The sequence below is a fragment of the Phoenix dactylifera genome, chromosome 4 (genome assembly GCF_009389715.1).
Source record: "Phoenix dactylifera cultivar Barhee BC4 chromosome 4, palm_55x_up_171113_PBpolish2nd_filt_p, whole genome shotgun sequence".
NCBI classification, from domain to species: domain Eukaryota; kingdom Viridiplantae; phylum Streptophyta; class Magnoliopsida; order Arecales; family Arecaceae; genus Phoenix; species Phoenix dactylifera.
This window is the reverse complement of record NC_052395.1, coordinates 16652326-16667068: the sequence shown is the minus strand read 5'-3', so window position 1 is coordinate 16667068 and position 14743 is coordinate 16652326. Positions and strand designations below refer to the sequence as shown.

At 39.0% G+C, this 14743-nt stretch overlaps 2 protein-coding genes across 9 annotated transcripts; one reads left to right on the top strand and one right to left on the bottom strand.

The window, feature by feature from the left end:
- Positions 1-571: 571 nt before the first annotated feature.
- LOC103723474 lies at positions 572-5933 on the top strand. Of its 8 annotated transcripts, none has more exons than XR_606636.2 (4): positions 572-906; positions 4572-4734; positions 4841-4885; positions 5270-5933. XR_606636.2 is itself a non-coding variant. In XM_008814391.2 (3 exons), the coding sequence occupies exons 1-2, from the start codon at positions 621-623 to the stop codon at positions 4724-4726; spliced, it is 441 nt and encodes a 146-aa protein (XP_008812613.1). In that variant the 5' UTR covers positions 572-620; the 3' UTR covers positions 4727-4734; positions 5270-5928. The 8 variants fall into 8 exon arrangements, 5 of the variants coding, with proteins under 5 accessions (XP_008812613.1, XP_008812612.1, XP_026655908.1 ...); XR_606635.2 differs by having other exon boundaries at positions 4572-4746; XR_606634.3 differs by having other exon boundaries at positions 4572-4885; positions 5270-5928.
- Positions 5934-6646: 713 nt separating this feature from the next.
- LOC120110522 (guanine nucleotide-binding protein subunit beta-like protein A) lies at positions 6647-13556 on the bottom strand. Its single transcript, XM_039125684.1, has 2 exons — positions 12565-13556; positions 6647-6955 (listed from the first exon to the last, which is right to left on the bottom strand). The coding sequence occupies exons 1-2, from the start codon at positions 13432-13434 to the stop codon at positions 6854-6856; spliced, it is 972 nt and encodes a 323-aa protein (XP_038981612.1). The 5' UTR covers positions 13435-13556; the 3' UTR covers positions 6647-6853.
- Between the last annotated feature and the right edge of the window lie 1187 nt (positions 13557-14743).

The window sequence follows — 14743 nt, the reverse complement described above, 5'->3', positions numbered from 1 at the left end:
GTTCTAGTGCACTAATTTCCATTAAAAAAAAGATTGTAGCACACCACTTGGCAAAAGATGCATTGCATATAATTAATCGAAGAGAACGGAGTATTCAATGAAAGTGGCATAAACAATCGACGGCAATATTTTAGAATGCATGTAAAATTCCCATGATTATTTCGAAAGAACGATGCATGATGGAAGACTTGGTCTGTAATTTGATCGAGCAATAAAGTCTATCCTAATCGGGCATCCCCCTCCCCCATTTATCAACATGAAAAATAGTAAAATACGACCCTTTTTTCCATTTAGGCGCCGACATCGAATCATGTTATACAGCAATGTAGATTGCAATTCCATAGCATCTCAAAGAATTTTTTTGCACATCGGCTAGATTTAGTGATTTGCTGCGCCATCTTGGTAGAAGCCAGCTTTTGAAAGAGAGAGAGAGAGGGAGACACTTACAGGGTATCGACTGCATGCACATTCTAGCCTTCTAACTGATGGCAGGTAATCTCGTCACGCAACATGCCTACATTCAGAACCCCAATTGCTGGCACGTGCATCTCACATGTCCAATACTTGTTTTTCTCAGCGCGGCAGGCGACCTGATCTGATCCTGTCGCGCTGCATTCGCAATGGCGTTGGAGCTCCTCGCCAGGGGGCCGGTCCACGCCCCACTCCTACGCGCCGGTCGCTTTGGCGCGTCTCGAGGCTCGCCGGCGAACCGGCCGGTCCGGCTTTTCGTTCTGCCGCTGACCGGACCATCGGGGCGCGCCTACGAACGGCGATCTGCCGCCGCCGCCGTCCGGTGCGGGGAGAACCCCGGGCGGGTGCTGAAGACGTGCAAGAATTGCAAGACTCAGTTCGATCCCTCCCTCAACCATCCCACAGCCTGCCGCTTCCACACCGCGCATTTCGGCGGTCAGTCTCAATTCCTCCAATCTTCATTTTCTTTTCTCCCTTTCCTTTCCCTCTATTTAATTTATATGGATTTAGATTAAGATGATCCATATGTTTTCTTGTTAGCGAGTGGAAAGCAAGCAATAGAAAAGGAGGAAAACGCGCCGCCTATTCACGCTTCTTGTGTCGTCTTGTTTATGTGATGCTGAATTGAATTCTTAAAAATATGGGAATTGATGCTTGAGTTGTTGTGGTTTTCTTTTTATTGTGCCTTGCATTGTAGAGCAAGAAATACATCAAACTTTTGAGGGGCCAAGTTATAGTCTTTTAGGCAATAAAATGTTTCTAATGGTGAAGCAAGAGATTTGGATTTCTTAGAAGGGAGTAATCCTCACAATCCAATTAATGCATGGTCGTCTACTTTTTTCAGTGTTTATATTTGTTCTATGGTGAGGTGGTGCTTCAACCAATGATTTTTATCAATGATGCAGATTGTGATACATTGGACAGTTGGGCATAAATTTGCCTCAAAAGTCTATGGACTTTACTATATTACCCACATAACACCAAGAACACGATCGAGATTATAGTGTTAGAAACTAGTCTTAATCCAACAGGAAAGGGAAAAAGGATTGCCTGAAGGCATGACGCCATGATATATCTTGTTTCTGCCTGGACCACAAAATCCTCCCAATAGGAATCATGTCTCCATCTTGGATGACAGTTGATGCGTTTATATACTTCTACCAGACGAGTGGAACCAGGTGCCCTAAATTTATTTATACTTATCATTCCCCTTCTATAGTGTGGAGAGGAAGAGAATAGAAACTCTCTTGTAACTGAACACCTCATTGTCTTTGGTTGCTGCATGTAAAATGTGGTGGAGAGAATTGAAACCGTGCTTTTGAAATCCAAAAGTATGGGCCAGGTATAAACTGATTTGGAGTGGAGGCACAAGTTGTCCTAAGGCTTGGTGTGTCAGAATCATGGAGTTTAACAAGAAAGAGATAGCATATATATTTTTTTATAATATCCTTTTAACTTTTACTCTTTTTTCCTTGTTTTTGTAGGAGTTATCATCGTAGGCCAAGTGCTATGTGGTGATTAACTTGTCACAAGCAGATATCTAGAGGAGCAGGATGTTTTTCATTGCTTTATTTTCCAATAGTCATGGAACACAAGAGCCATCCCTGAAATCAATTGAATTCAGTTGCTTGAAAATCAATTAGTTTATATGTTTGCTCATTTTATTCTCTCCTTTAGAAACTTGGTTTATCATAGCATGGAACAAATTATGAATTGAATTGAGCAACAAAACAGCTAAGTGTAACTAAGTTTACATCTTGTCATATTTTTGGTTGTTCGAGAACTTGGGTTCAGCTATTCCCACCACATTGTACATGCAATAACAAAATGAGATGTTTATTTACAGGAGAGTTCCCATTCACTACTCTCCACTTTTCCATTATGAGAAAAAGAATGAGTGACTCTAGAGCTCTCAGTCCACTTCTTGTGTGCTAGAAGTCTGTAGATCCTTAACGTGCTATCCATGATAAAGTAGGAAAACAATAAGCTCTTTCTGTTGGGTAAAGGAGATCAAATCCCAATTTCGTCCGAGATTGAAATGCAAACAAGATCAAGGCATCATGTCTTCAAGTAATTTGTTTCTTTCCCTGTTGGATTAAGGATGTTCTGCCAACATTTATTGTCAAAGTGATTTCATATGACAGCATTCCAGTCAAAAGGCCTTCTATATCATGCAGATATGTGAGGACCATAGCCAAACTTTTTGTTAGATTTATAGCTAGCCTAGTATCTGTGTTATGGCAATCCAAAACATCATTATCCTGTTATCAAGGGGATGATATTTGGCTGTATATGCATTTATTTAATGGACATGGTTGTTTGATTTTGATCCCAATAATTTTTTTTAAAATATTTTAATGCACTGTCATCTGAGAAAAGTATTGTCAGCTTAGTTAGGAGAGTTTTGTGCCACTTGCTTAAGGGCCAAGAGGGAATGGTTGATGAGGAGCTATGAATTTCTTAAATATAATATATTGACTATGCCATTCATTTCTTTCAAGGATGATCTAAATAAACTTCGAGTGTTATGTTCCTTCTGATTTATTTGCATGAGTAACCAAATTGATGGTTGATTATGACCTAAATTCATTCATTGGTTTCGATGGATCTAGAACAAAGTCATTCCATGTTGCAACTATAAATTGCCTCATCTTGAGATACAAAAGAATAAATTGCATAACTGTGCTAAAAAATTGGATGTTTGACTTGGTGTTTTGAAGGTCAGGTAAGGTTGGCATTTGTGATCTTCTTATTCAATGTGTGGTTTTCTTGCTCCATATTTTATGAGATCATATCTAAGAAATTATTTTAGGTTCATGAGGCCGGACAATTTGGGGGCGATGTAGGGGGTGATTCAATATACGAGTGGCATGGATATACAACAATCAGATTGCAACAACTAGTCTGCTTGTGTTTAATCTATAATGAGAAACTAGTTTTAAAATGTCACGTTACCCATCTTGAAAAGTTTAGTATATTTATCCTTTCTGCATCCAAACACAAGACAGAATTTCTGAGCTTTAGGATTTTCCAATCCTGGGATATCAGGTTTCATCCCATGGAACCAAAACCTAGATCCAATCCCATGGGGGAGGTAAGCCAGGTGTCCAACCGGTCTCATAGAAGGGAAGTGAAGCTAGCAGGGTTTTTAATGGGCCCAGTAAGCCTAAGCCCATTTCAGCCACTGATTTAGAATTTAGGCCAAGCTCGATCCTGGCCCGAATGAGGCCCTGGGTTGACCTGATGATAGGCATTTTGTTCAGCTGGCTAGGTTGAATTTGAGCCCTATTCTTCTTTCTCAAAATGTAAATCCAAGCTTAGCTTGAAAAAAAATTGGGCTTCCTATTTTCAGGCCTCATCAAGTTTTAATAGGAATATATCATATGCTGTCCGTTCTCATCCTTTGTATTCATTGCCTTGACATGCCTATATTTTTATTCCTCTCTTTGTTTGTCTTGATAAATTAGAGAAAGCCCGTTTTCATGGTTGTTACAGTGTCTGAGGATGTAGGCAATTATCTTACTCATCTGAGATAGCATGTGGGCATGGATTGCTGAGTTGGATTTACAACAACCGTTTGAGGATTTGCATGTTATCAAGAATTCTTACCTCATAGGATTCCCCCAGAAGAAACTTATTTCTACAATAAAGGATTAAACCTCTCGATAAGAATCTAATATATGCTCTTCTCTCTTTTTGGTATATGATTGCGATGAGACATTTTTTATATAATTTCTTTTAGATGAAATCAGTAGATATCTCTGTTACTGAATCCTCACTATTCCTTTTTGCATATTATTGAATCTAAAACCATATCCATGTCAGGTTATGGTCCTATCTAGCATGTCCTTACCTATGCAACAATGGCAAATTCATTACTGATGCAGAGATTGCAGTTGCTGTTATCCAATCTATGATCAGAATTAGACCCTCATGGCTCCAGTATCTTGTTACCTATTTCCTTTCTGCTTTCTGAAAAGGTCTCCTGGTGTTTGTGTGAATTGGAATTGCTCTTACCATCTGACACTTGGTTTTGCTACTGCTTAACCATGTAAGTTACCTACAGAACACTTAAATTATATTATTTTTTGTGGCACTAGGTGAAACAAAGAGAAAATTTGAAAGTGTCTACACAGGAGGGACCCTGAACACTCCAGACTCGGGCAAAGTTTTCCAGTACTGGCATTGTTGTGGCTCTGAAGATCCATTTGATGCTGGTTGCACTGCTGCTCCTCACTGTTCATATGATGACTGATCAGCATGGTAAACTTCCAGGTTTTCACAACAACTCTACCTTCAAAGAGATTCATGTTTTCATTTTGACTAGTAATTCTGGGATAAGGATATTGGTGTCTGTCTCTGCATCCAGAGAGCAGAATTAAGAAATGGAGCCAATGAAGCTCCCATGCAAATGGTATGGCAATGATCCATCTTTTTGCTCGATTTATTGCAGCTTTCTTCTAATATCTTGTATTTTATATGTTAACTAAATAATGTTTCAGCTATAGAACAAGATCTTAATAGATTGATTTGCTGGTTTGGATTCCATCATGTACCAAATATAGATTTATTTGCTACTCTTTCCTTGACCCTGTAATATATCTAGTTCCTCAACAAGCCTCTAGACTAGCAACTAAATTCCTGCTATTATCTATCCACTTCTTCAACAACACTCCTAAATTGATATGTTATACCTTCATCAGTTCTGAATAAGCATACAATATTATGTCTATTATATTACTTTGGTGACTGAGAAGCTGAAGACTTGGATCGGCCACTTTATTTTCATTGTACGTAGGTGAAAAATTCAGGCAACATCTACAGACTTGGAGGGTTCTTGACTTCACAAAGCTGGAGTTTTAGACTAGAAGATGATTATCACCTGATCAGCATTAAACAAGCAATGTTTTGCGCATTAGGTGTTTGGGGAAGAAAAGTGCAGGAGGATGAACTTGCAGCCGTAGACACCATAGAGGAGAAAGAAAGGGTTTGAGGATTACAGGAAGCAGCAAAAAAAAAAAAGAAAAATGGCAAAGGAAAATTCGCCAGGTTAAAAAAGCCCAGATACCATATACTAAAGATTTAAAAAAAAATCTCTATCAGCACATTATGTGTGTTATAGGTGGTTGCATATTATGTGGTATCAGATGAAAATGGAATGCAACTCTCAGCATATCACTTATCTGTAACTCTGTGAACTGGTCCTTGGCTCATCCTTGAGCTTTATGTCGATCAGCTGATCCTTGAGTTCAAGCTGCATGTCTACAAGGGACCACTAATTGTTATCAAATGCAGCTTAGGTCTCCTCGTTGGATGCAGTATTTGGTTCTATTATTAGCTCCGCAAATATCTGCCCACCCCGAGTCGCGATGCAGATTGCATATATACCACTGTTGTTTGTATTTTCAACCACTTGGTTTATCAAAATTCTAATACCATAGATCCAAATGGGTATCTCCGAACTTATTTATCCTGCAATTGAAGATTGTTGAAGAAAACAAAACACAGATCCTATTTGCGAAAAGATCTTCAAACACTTCAATTCAGCGAACAGAGATTTGAATTGTTTGCCTTCCACATATCCCATGATAGCCAATCTAATGAGCAACGAATGGAGAAAATGATGGCCAATCTTTTCAAGTGACAGCCAGTTAATATTGCATATCTGCATTGGAGTGGTGATTTTCGCTCTCTTAGAGACATTTTCACAGCAAGGCATCGGTAAAATGATGCTCCAATACGAAGGTTTTCCCTTCCCCCGTTGGCATTGGGCTTTTATTTGCTCGTAATTGGAGTACTGTTGATTTCTACCATCCGTTGCAGATAAAAAGACAGACATGCGTGATAAGATTAGGGAGTCCTCAGGATGCCTTCCTCCGCCTAACTTTCCCTCAGGCGACCAGAAAAAGGAAACCAGGAATCTTTTTTTTTTTCCGGCAACGAAGAGGAAACCAGGCTTGACCCTGCACCCCATAAAGCATCCAATATGATCCAGAATTTGTGCACGGCTATTCTCGACATTTGTTTGTCATGAGAAAAAACTGCTCTTCCACAACCCACGGAACAAAAGCTAGTTTAATAGCAGCGCAGAAGCTAGTTTTCCATGTAAAAAGCATTCACTACCAAAAATTTCAAAGATTTAAAAGGGATCAAAGATTCCAAAACAGCACCACCAAGTCATCAAAAAGATGAGAATATACTTCCATTCAAAGGTCTCCTATAGCAAAACTATGAAATAACTTTCAATGCCAATAGCAAAATATTTGATCGCCAAACATGTGCCTTGCAAATTCAAAACTAGATGGGAAATAGATACCACAAGTTCGTTTGGTTAAATTAACAGACTGGTTCAAAAAAGAGACTTGTAGCTAGGTCCTTAGCTCTAATAGCGACTAACTTCCCAGACTCTGATGGTACCATCAGTGTAACCAGTAAACAGGGTGCTTCCATCAGCGCTCCAACTCAAGCTTGTACAGTATAGCATCTGCAATAGCAGTCACGGAGGGAAAAAGTTAGAAAGCATTCTTCCGTCCATTTAACAGATGTCAATAACATCGATATGTCTTAAAATAAAATAGATACATCCATCAAAGAGAAATCTTATATGACGACTAATTAATGAGCTTTTTGCATTGCAGGCATCACATAGGAGAAACTGGCGTTGTGGAAAACCTTGATAATTATATGATGAAACCTTGACTTGAGAAATAAAAGAATGTCTTCAACTTTTTACTATTTGCAAGGCAAATGGTTGCCAATCTCAGCAAAAAGAAAAGGAAGAAGGAAGAAAAAAATTCTAAGTCATGGAAAAAAGATAGTTTCAGACCCACTCAGCATGCCTGACCACAAGAAAAGATCCTATATGGATGAATTGCAAAATATGCAGAAAAGCATTGCCAGAAAACACAAATACATGCGGTAGAGTATAATTTTATATCAGGAGAATATACCACTACTACTGTAGGCGAGAATACATACAGAGACACCAAATATAAGTTACAAGAGAGCGCTCGCAAAACAACATAATTCTCAGTGAAAATTTTATACAACAGGCATATTAAATTTGGATCTCGCATGTCCCAAAAATAATTATCAGCAACAACTTACAAAACTATAGAGACACACGTTGCATTCAACAAGCATAAAATATGCACTCCATTAATTTCTATTTATTGTAGATAGTGCTGAGAGGCTCCCAATAACCAACGTGCCGAGGTTTCTAGAAAAAATACTCAAAAGTGCAAAAACAGGAATGGAAACACAGGGTTTAAATGGTCATTCAAACAACTAAAATTATAAGAAACTCATTCACAAACATGTGCATACCTGTGTAGATACTGCCATGGAGGGAGGGGCAGCAATTGAGCAAATGCTTCTCAATCTAGAAAATAATTTAGAGACGAATGTTCTAGTATCCTCACATTCAAAAAAACTGGGGTTGTTATGAAACCAGCTAGCACTCAAAAGAAGCTTGAGCCAAATACTAACATTATACTAGCTTATTTGTCTGAGGCAAGATGCAGGAACTCACAATGATAGGACGCAGATTTATAATCTTTACAAAGTTAAGAAATTATGTTTAATAACTGTTAAGAAATGTCCGAAGATCTTAAATATGTAAATTCATGAAAAGCTTTTAGACAATTCATCTGCAGTCGCATCTCTGTTATTGATGAGAATGCCTTTTGTTCCTGGAATTTTATTTCGCAAGTGGACTACCCTCCTGCCAGACTTTTAGGGTCCCAACACCACTGGTAGATATGTTGGAGAGGAGAGAAAAGAGTTTTTTTTCTTTTTCATTTTTTTGTAGGGCAGGGGCGGGGGTGGGGGTGTTGGGCTGCAGTGACTGGCTCTATTTTGGAGTCTGGACTGAAGCATTGGGCAAAAAAGGGGCATACCCTGCACCAATATGGGGAAAGAACAGAATAGGAAGGGGGGATGCCATCTGTAGTTCCACATTTACAGCATAAGTTTTTAAAAAGCATGAGCGGCTTGCCACATTTCCTTAATCATGTTCATAGCACATGTCCAGTTAGAGTATATTTGGAGACAGTATAATGCAATTAAAAACCACTGGTGCCTTAAACATAATTGCTTCTGGAAAAATATGGAACAATTCAAGTACAAAGATAACTATATTAAACGATCAAGTTTCAAGAATGCGTTGAATTTGTTCCATACTCCCGAGTCCCAAAAATTGTTCACTAACATAAAACAGATTTCCAAGTCCCAATTGCCTGAGCTTTTATGATGGCCATATATACAACAGGAACACTTGCCAGAGAGAGCTAGCTATAGTTTGTATTTACTACCAATATTATCATTATATTTTGTAATGCATTAAATTGAAGGTTCAACCTCCATAAATATCATATTTGATGTTAGCCTGATCCTCGGGAAGGATGAGGATATCAGACCCCATGTTTACATGTCCGCGCTCTGATGTTCATTACCAAATCTCTGAACTTAAATCTCCAATCAATTTGCCCCCTGCCTATCCTACCTATACGCCCAGTGGTAAGTAGGGCAACTCTACATAATTTACAATGCTTGCCTACACCCCATACTTTCCTACCAAGGAACAACAGTTTAAGTATCTTCCTGAAGGCCCACTCAACTTTTCTTTTTAATTTTTAGTGCTTGACCCATCATTTCATAAGCCAAAATGGGCTTCGATGAACATGAGACTGCAGCTACTACTAGTTATCCTTTAACAAGATTCTACAATGCAGTGAAAAATATAATTCAATAATGCTCACCACCAGTTTTCTCAAAAAATAATACTCACCACCTATAACTAATAATAGCCTCAATCATATTTACAATACTACGATTCAATATCCAGATGATCAATCCAAGAATTCCATATTTTGGCAAAAACAGCAAATATGGCATAAATGCTAAGAATAGGAAAAAGTTTTTTTTTGTTTTGGGGGGTGGTGATGGTGGTAAAGATGAATAAAGTTAAAAGACAACAAAAGGACATCTTTAAATGAAAGTTAGCCAAATAATTTCTAGACTAGTCATAATGGCTTTTCATGCACTGTAATAAAGCTGATCTAGAGAAAAGGAACAAGAAGTTGAGTCTTGAATAGTAAAAGCTCAAGCACAATTTTAATAACAATGATCTTTCTTTTGCAAAGCAATTGATCAATAGATGCATGTCTATAATAAGGTTGACTAGAGGTTTTCTTATACCATGACCATATATCAGTGACATCTTGCTCAAAATGTAGAATTGCTGAAGAACTTTGTTGTATGCCAATGCTACTTCAGAATTAAATTATTTTGTGAAGGCAAATGTTTAAAAAATTTCCTTTTTATATATACAATCAATACCATGAAAATGAACATCTAATTCCAATTTCTAGTGTGTTGATTTACTAGTCTAACTTCACAATTGGCTCCTATTGAAGGCCAAACCCTCCAGATAAAAAAGCTCCTTCAGATGCTTCTAATTGTGCCAATATCCAATCTTATTTTCATCTCTAGGCTCTAACTTGCCTCTTTTTCAATACTTCACCAACATATGAAATCCCTTAGACACCAAAAGCTACCTAGCTCTACATTATTGAACATGATGAATCATTTACCATTAACTAGAGGGAGGGGGGGGGGGGGGGGGGGGGGGAGGGAGAGCGAGAGAGAGAGAGAGAGCAAGTTTCCATCATACACTCTCGGTGTTGTGAAGCTTACTCTGCAATAATCAAATTTATCAATTCTTCCTCGTTCTATAACGAAACAAAAAATACCCTTGATCTCATATAATGCTCTCGATCCCTTCTGACAACCATAAACTCTACCCAGCCTAAGACCTGTTTAATAAAATGTTTATTTAGTTTCAAAGTTTTTATTAATATATGAACATCTCAACCTCACCCACACAGTTGTAGTCCTTTTGGAGACACGATCATCTATTATTCCACCAATGCATAGAATAAATTCAAAACAGCACAAAAAATATGCTTTAAATTCTCTTATCCCTCAGTTAAATTAATTTTCAAACTTTTCTCCAATGTATTTACCATTCCAATTTTGTGTCCTTCCCTCTCCTCAACGTTATAAACCATTAAAAAGTGGCATACAACAAGGGATTAAAGAAGCATAAGAAACATCATATGCCTAATATTGTACTAAGAAGGCCTACTTCTACAAAACAGACAACATAAATAGGAACTTGAACTTTAAGAACAATCATGTATTTATGTGTGATTACATGCATATTGTCAACAAACCATGCCCAAAATAAATACAACAGAAACATCAGCGGGGTCAAGTGATTACCATATCCGATCCTTTACTTGAAAAGACTCTGAGAATACAAATGGCATTCATAATTCTAGCAAACTTTTCTTGGTAAAAGCACTGAAAGGACTGATACTATCTTCTAACAATTTTGTATGTCATGATCAATAAAAGTCAACAAAGCATGTTTTGTGTACAGTGACAAGCAATCATCCATTAAATATTAATCGATATTGGAGGCACTCCGGAGCTCCAAAGAATAGTTAAAAACAGAATTATGCAAGATATAGTACACCAAGATCTATAATCCAACTTATCATATAATATTAGGCACCATATGACATAAAAACAATACAAAATAACCTAAGTATGACCCCAATTAAAAGATAAAGCAGATGCTCATACAAGTAAATAAACCAAAATAATGAGCTAAAAAAGTGGAGATATTTTCATATAAAATGTTCAGTTTCAGATATTTTCTCATGATTGCCAAACTTTAAAATCATCAGTCCAATCAATAGTGCAATTCAGACAAGCACGCATTTGAGGGAAAAAAAAGTGGAGTAACCTTACAAGTACCAAGAACACCATGCTTCTAGTGACCAGTAAAGGAACATGAAAGGCATTGAACATTCCAAGTCCACAAATCCTACCTTCTTATTACAATCCAGGACCTCACCCAAAAAGACTAGCCGAAAAGAATTATTTGGATTACTTGATCTTGTATAAGTACCCAAGATCTATCCAGCGAATAACCGATGTCGGATTAAACACACGCCTGCAACGAATCCTCACATACTCCCTCCGTTCAAGCCCTAACATCCTTATCAGGCTAATCACAAGCAAATCCATTCAAAACTAATCACAAGCACCACGACTAGCCCATAGTCAGCGCTCATAATCCGTGCTGGAATATCTCCTAATCCATATAGGTTATGGGACACGTTCGTTTTGATACTATTTGTCCCAACCCAGAACCTCACCCAAAAAGGCTAGTCGGAAAGCATTATTTAGGTTATATAAATATCCAAAATCTACCCAGCGAATAACCTATATGGGACTAAACACGGCCGCGTGCAGGTCCTCACACTTCTATATCCAAAATTGGAGGAAAAAACATGATACTGATTGTAAAACTCTCTCTGGTCTAACATGCATGAAATGACAGCATTTGCAAATTCACAACAGACCTTCTAGAAGCTTAAGACCTCTCAACGTCACAAATCAAGAAGGCAAAGAGCAACATCATAAAATAGACTGCATCGTACTATTTAAAGTGCACGCTTTATGGGGCTGACTGCTCAACTTGATATGATGCAATCAAACAGTTCTACTTTGATAAATATGCAAGGGAAAATTCATTCCATCTTCATAGTGATCCACCAGTCTAGACTACTTGATTTAACTTGGCAGTTCTCACTCACGTATGATTAACAATCATCAACTCGCCGACACATGCATTGTTTATGCCCTGTACAAGTAGTTCATTAACTCACGGTCCTCGCTTCAGATCTACACAGACTCCATCCACATGAATCTACTAAATCATAAGATTCAAAGAAATACAAAAAAAAAAAAGATAATGGAAAAAATTCAAATCTTTCTTATTCCAGAGAATCTAAGGTCCTGATCAAGAAAAGCCCAGCAATATGTAAATAAATAGTAAAAACACCTAGATACGTCGCACAGAGAAATTCCCAAAGCAATATCATTTCAGATTATACTAATCAACATGCAAGGCAGAAAAATCTAATCTTTCTTTGACCTATGAATCTCCAAACATGTCAGGGAAGACCCAAAAGCAGCAATTTCCGTGTAAATACAAAATCTAGAAAAGCAGTCATATACCTGGTTCTTGCTGGTGGGCGTTTCGGGCTTGAGATCCTGCACAATGGACTTGTTCTCGAGATCCCAGATCTTGACGCTGTCCTGGGTGGCGGCGCAGAGCCAGTACCTGTTCGGGCTGAAGCAAAGCGCGTGAATGATTGCCCCGGCATCGAGCGAGTAGAGCCGCTTCCCCTCAGCGAGGTCCCAGAGCAGGGTGATCCCGTCTTTCCCACCGCTGGCGCAGAGCGACCCGTCGGGGCTGACGGCGACAGCGCTGACGTAGCCGCCGTGGCCGGCGAGGGTGCAGCGGAGCTTGCAGTTGGTGAGGTTCCAGACCTTGACGGTGCGGTCCCAGGAGCCGGAGACGATTATGGGCTGGAAGGCGTTGGGGCTGAATCGGACGCAGCTGACCCAGTTGGTGTGGCCGTCGGCGTCCTGGATGGTGTACTTGCACTCGCCGAGGGTGTTCCAGAGCTTGATGGTGCGGTCGCGGGAGGCGGAGACGATCTGGCGGTTGTCGACGGAAAAGGCGACGGAGAGGACGTCCTTGGTGTGGCCGACGAAGCGGCGGGTGGTGGCGCCTGTGTTGAGGTCCCAGAGGCGGAGCTCACCGTCCCAGGAGCCGGAGAGGGCGAACTGGCCGTCGGAGGAAAGGACCACGTCCTCCACGAAGTGAGAGTGACCGGTGAGGCGGCGGCGGGGGACGCCGTAGGAGGAGGCGGCGGCACCATCAGTAGAGAGGGGGGCGTCCTTGGTGAGGTGCCACACGAGGATGGACTTGTCCCGGGACGAGGAGACGATCATGTCGGAATTGTCGATCGGGGTGGCGATCCCCGTCACCACGTCGCTGTGGCCGCGCATCGTGCCGCGGAGGATAAGGGTGTCCGCCATCGCCGCCGGTCGAGGAGGTGGTCGTTCGCTCTTCGGGCGCGGCGGCTGCTAGGGTTTAGGAGAACGATGGGAAGGGGATTTGGACGGCTAATATAGGGGAACGGCTAATATAGGGGAAGGACTAGGGTTTTGGAGTTGGGGATCGTAGTGAGGCCTTGAGTGGAGAGAGCTTAAAGTTTGACCGGTCCAAACTACGAATCTAAGCTCCAACTCAAACTTATTCTAATGTATCTTGCATCTGGCTAGAATTGGATCTCTTGCAGCTTGAATTATATTAGATTTGTTTGAGGTTTTGAACTATGAAGTCTTATAAATTAGATTTATAAACGTTTCTTGTATAGTATTATTTTTTATTCTATTTTGTTACACATGAATTTGCAACTTAAGCATGATATAATTGTCTAATATAATGTTCAATATGCAAAAAGCCAAATGTTGAGGGCACAAAAAAAATCAAAATATGTAAATATGAATGCAAGAAATGGCGTGAAAAATAAAGCAAATGAGATAGCGAGGGAATAGTTTTCAAGTTGATGGACTATGAGATGAAATAGCTTCAAAATAGAACAAAAATACTTTAGAAAAGGAAAGGTCAAGGAATAAACAAGAATAAAATTTTAAATTCTCAAGCATATAAGATCTTGACGTTTTGTTGTAATTATATATAAAGTACGTGAATAGGGAAAAATATTATCGTGTAACTCCATAAATAAAATGAGTATGATATTTGTTATATCAAAAATATGTGAATCAATGCATAAAGAAAACGACATAGTAACTTGTAAAAAACAAAGAAAAAATAATAAAAGGCGAAATACAAAACAAGCCAACGAAAAATATCAAAATAATTTATTTTCTAAAACTGAACTTTTATGCTTTCACTAACACTTGCGAGCGACATGAGGTGGAGCTTCTTTAACAAATAAGTATTGATGGATGATGCAAAAGTGGGTCTTTAAATTATTTTTGAGAGAAAATAAGGGAGTAAATAAATAACTAAGAATATGCTATTCAAGAATATATTAAGATCCAGAAAATCTTTATCGACTTGAAAAGCATATCTATATTTGATATACCGAAAAGATCCTATATCATACCGTACGACATAGTACCAATGTATCACCGGTATGGGTCCAATATCTAAACAACAAATTTTGCATCGGTCTACCATTCTCCGTCAATTTAGGTGCCGTCCCAAACTACCATTTTAAGCTCCAACTCAACTTATTCTAATGTATCTGGCATCTGGCTAGAATTGGATCTCTTGTGGCTTGAATTATATTAGATTTTTGTTTTAGGTTTTGAACCA

What these genes read in the sequence shown, in the direction of transcription:
- LOC103723474 (XM_008814391.2), top strand. Translation starts at nt 621, where the DNA reads ATGGCGTTGGAGCTCCTCGCCAGGGGGCCGGTCCACGCCCCACTCCTA. An exon ending in CCACACCGCGCATTTCGGCG is followed by an intron (nt 907 to 4,571) that starts GTCAGTCTCAAT and finishes TTGTGGCACTAG; the next exon opens with GTGAAACAAAGAGAAAATTT.
- LOC120110522 (XM_039125684.1), bottom strand. Translation starts at nt 13,434, where the DNA reads ATGGCGGACACCCTTATCCTCCGCGGCACGATGCGCGGCCACAGCGAC. An exon ending in CGCCCACCAGCAAGAACCAG is followed by an intron (nt 6,956 to 12,564) that starts GTATATGACTGC and finishes CTGCTATTGCAG; the next exon opens with ATGCTATACTGTACAAGCTT.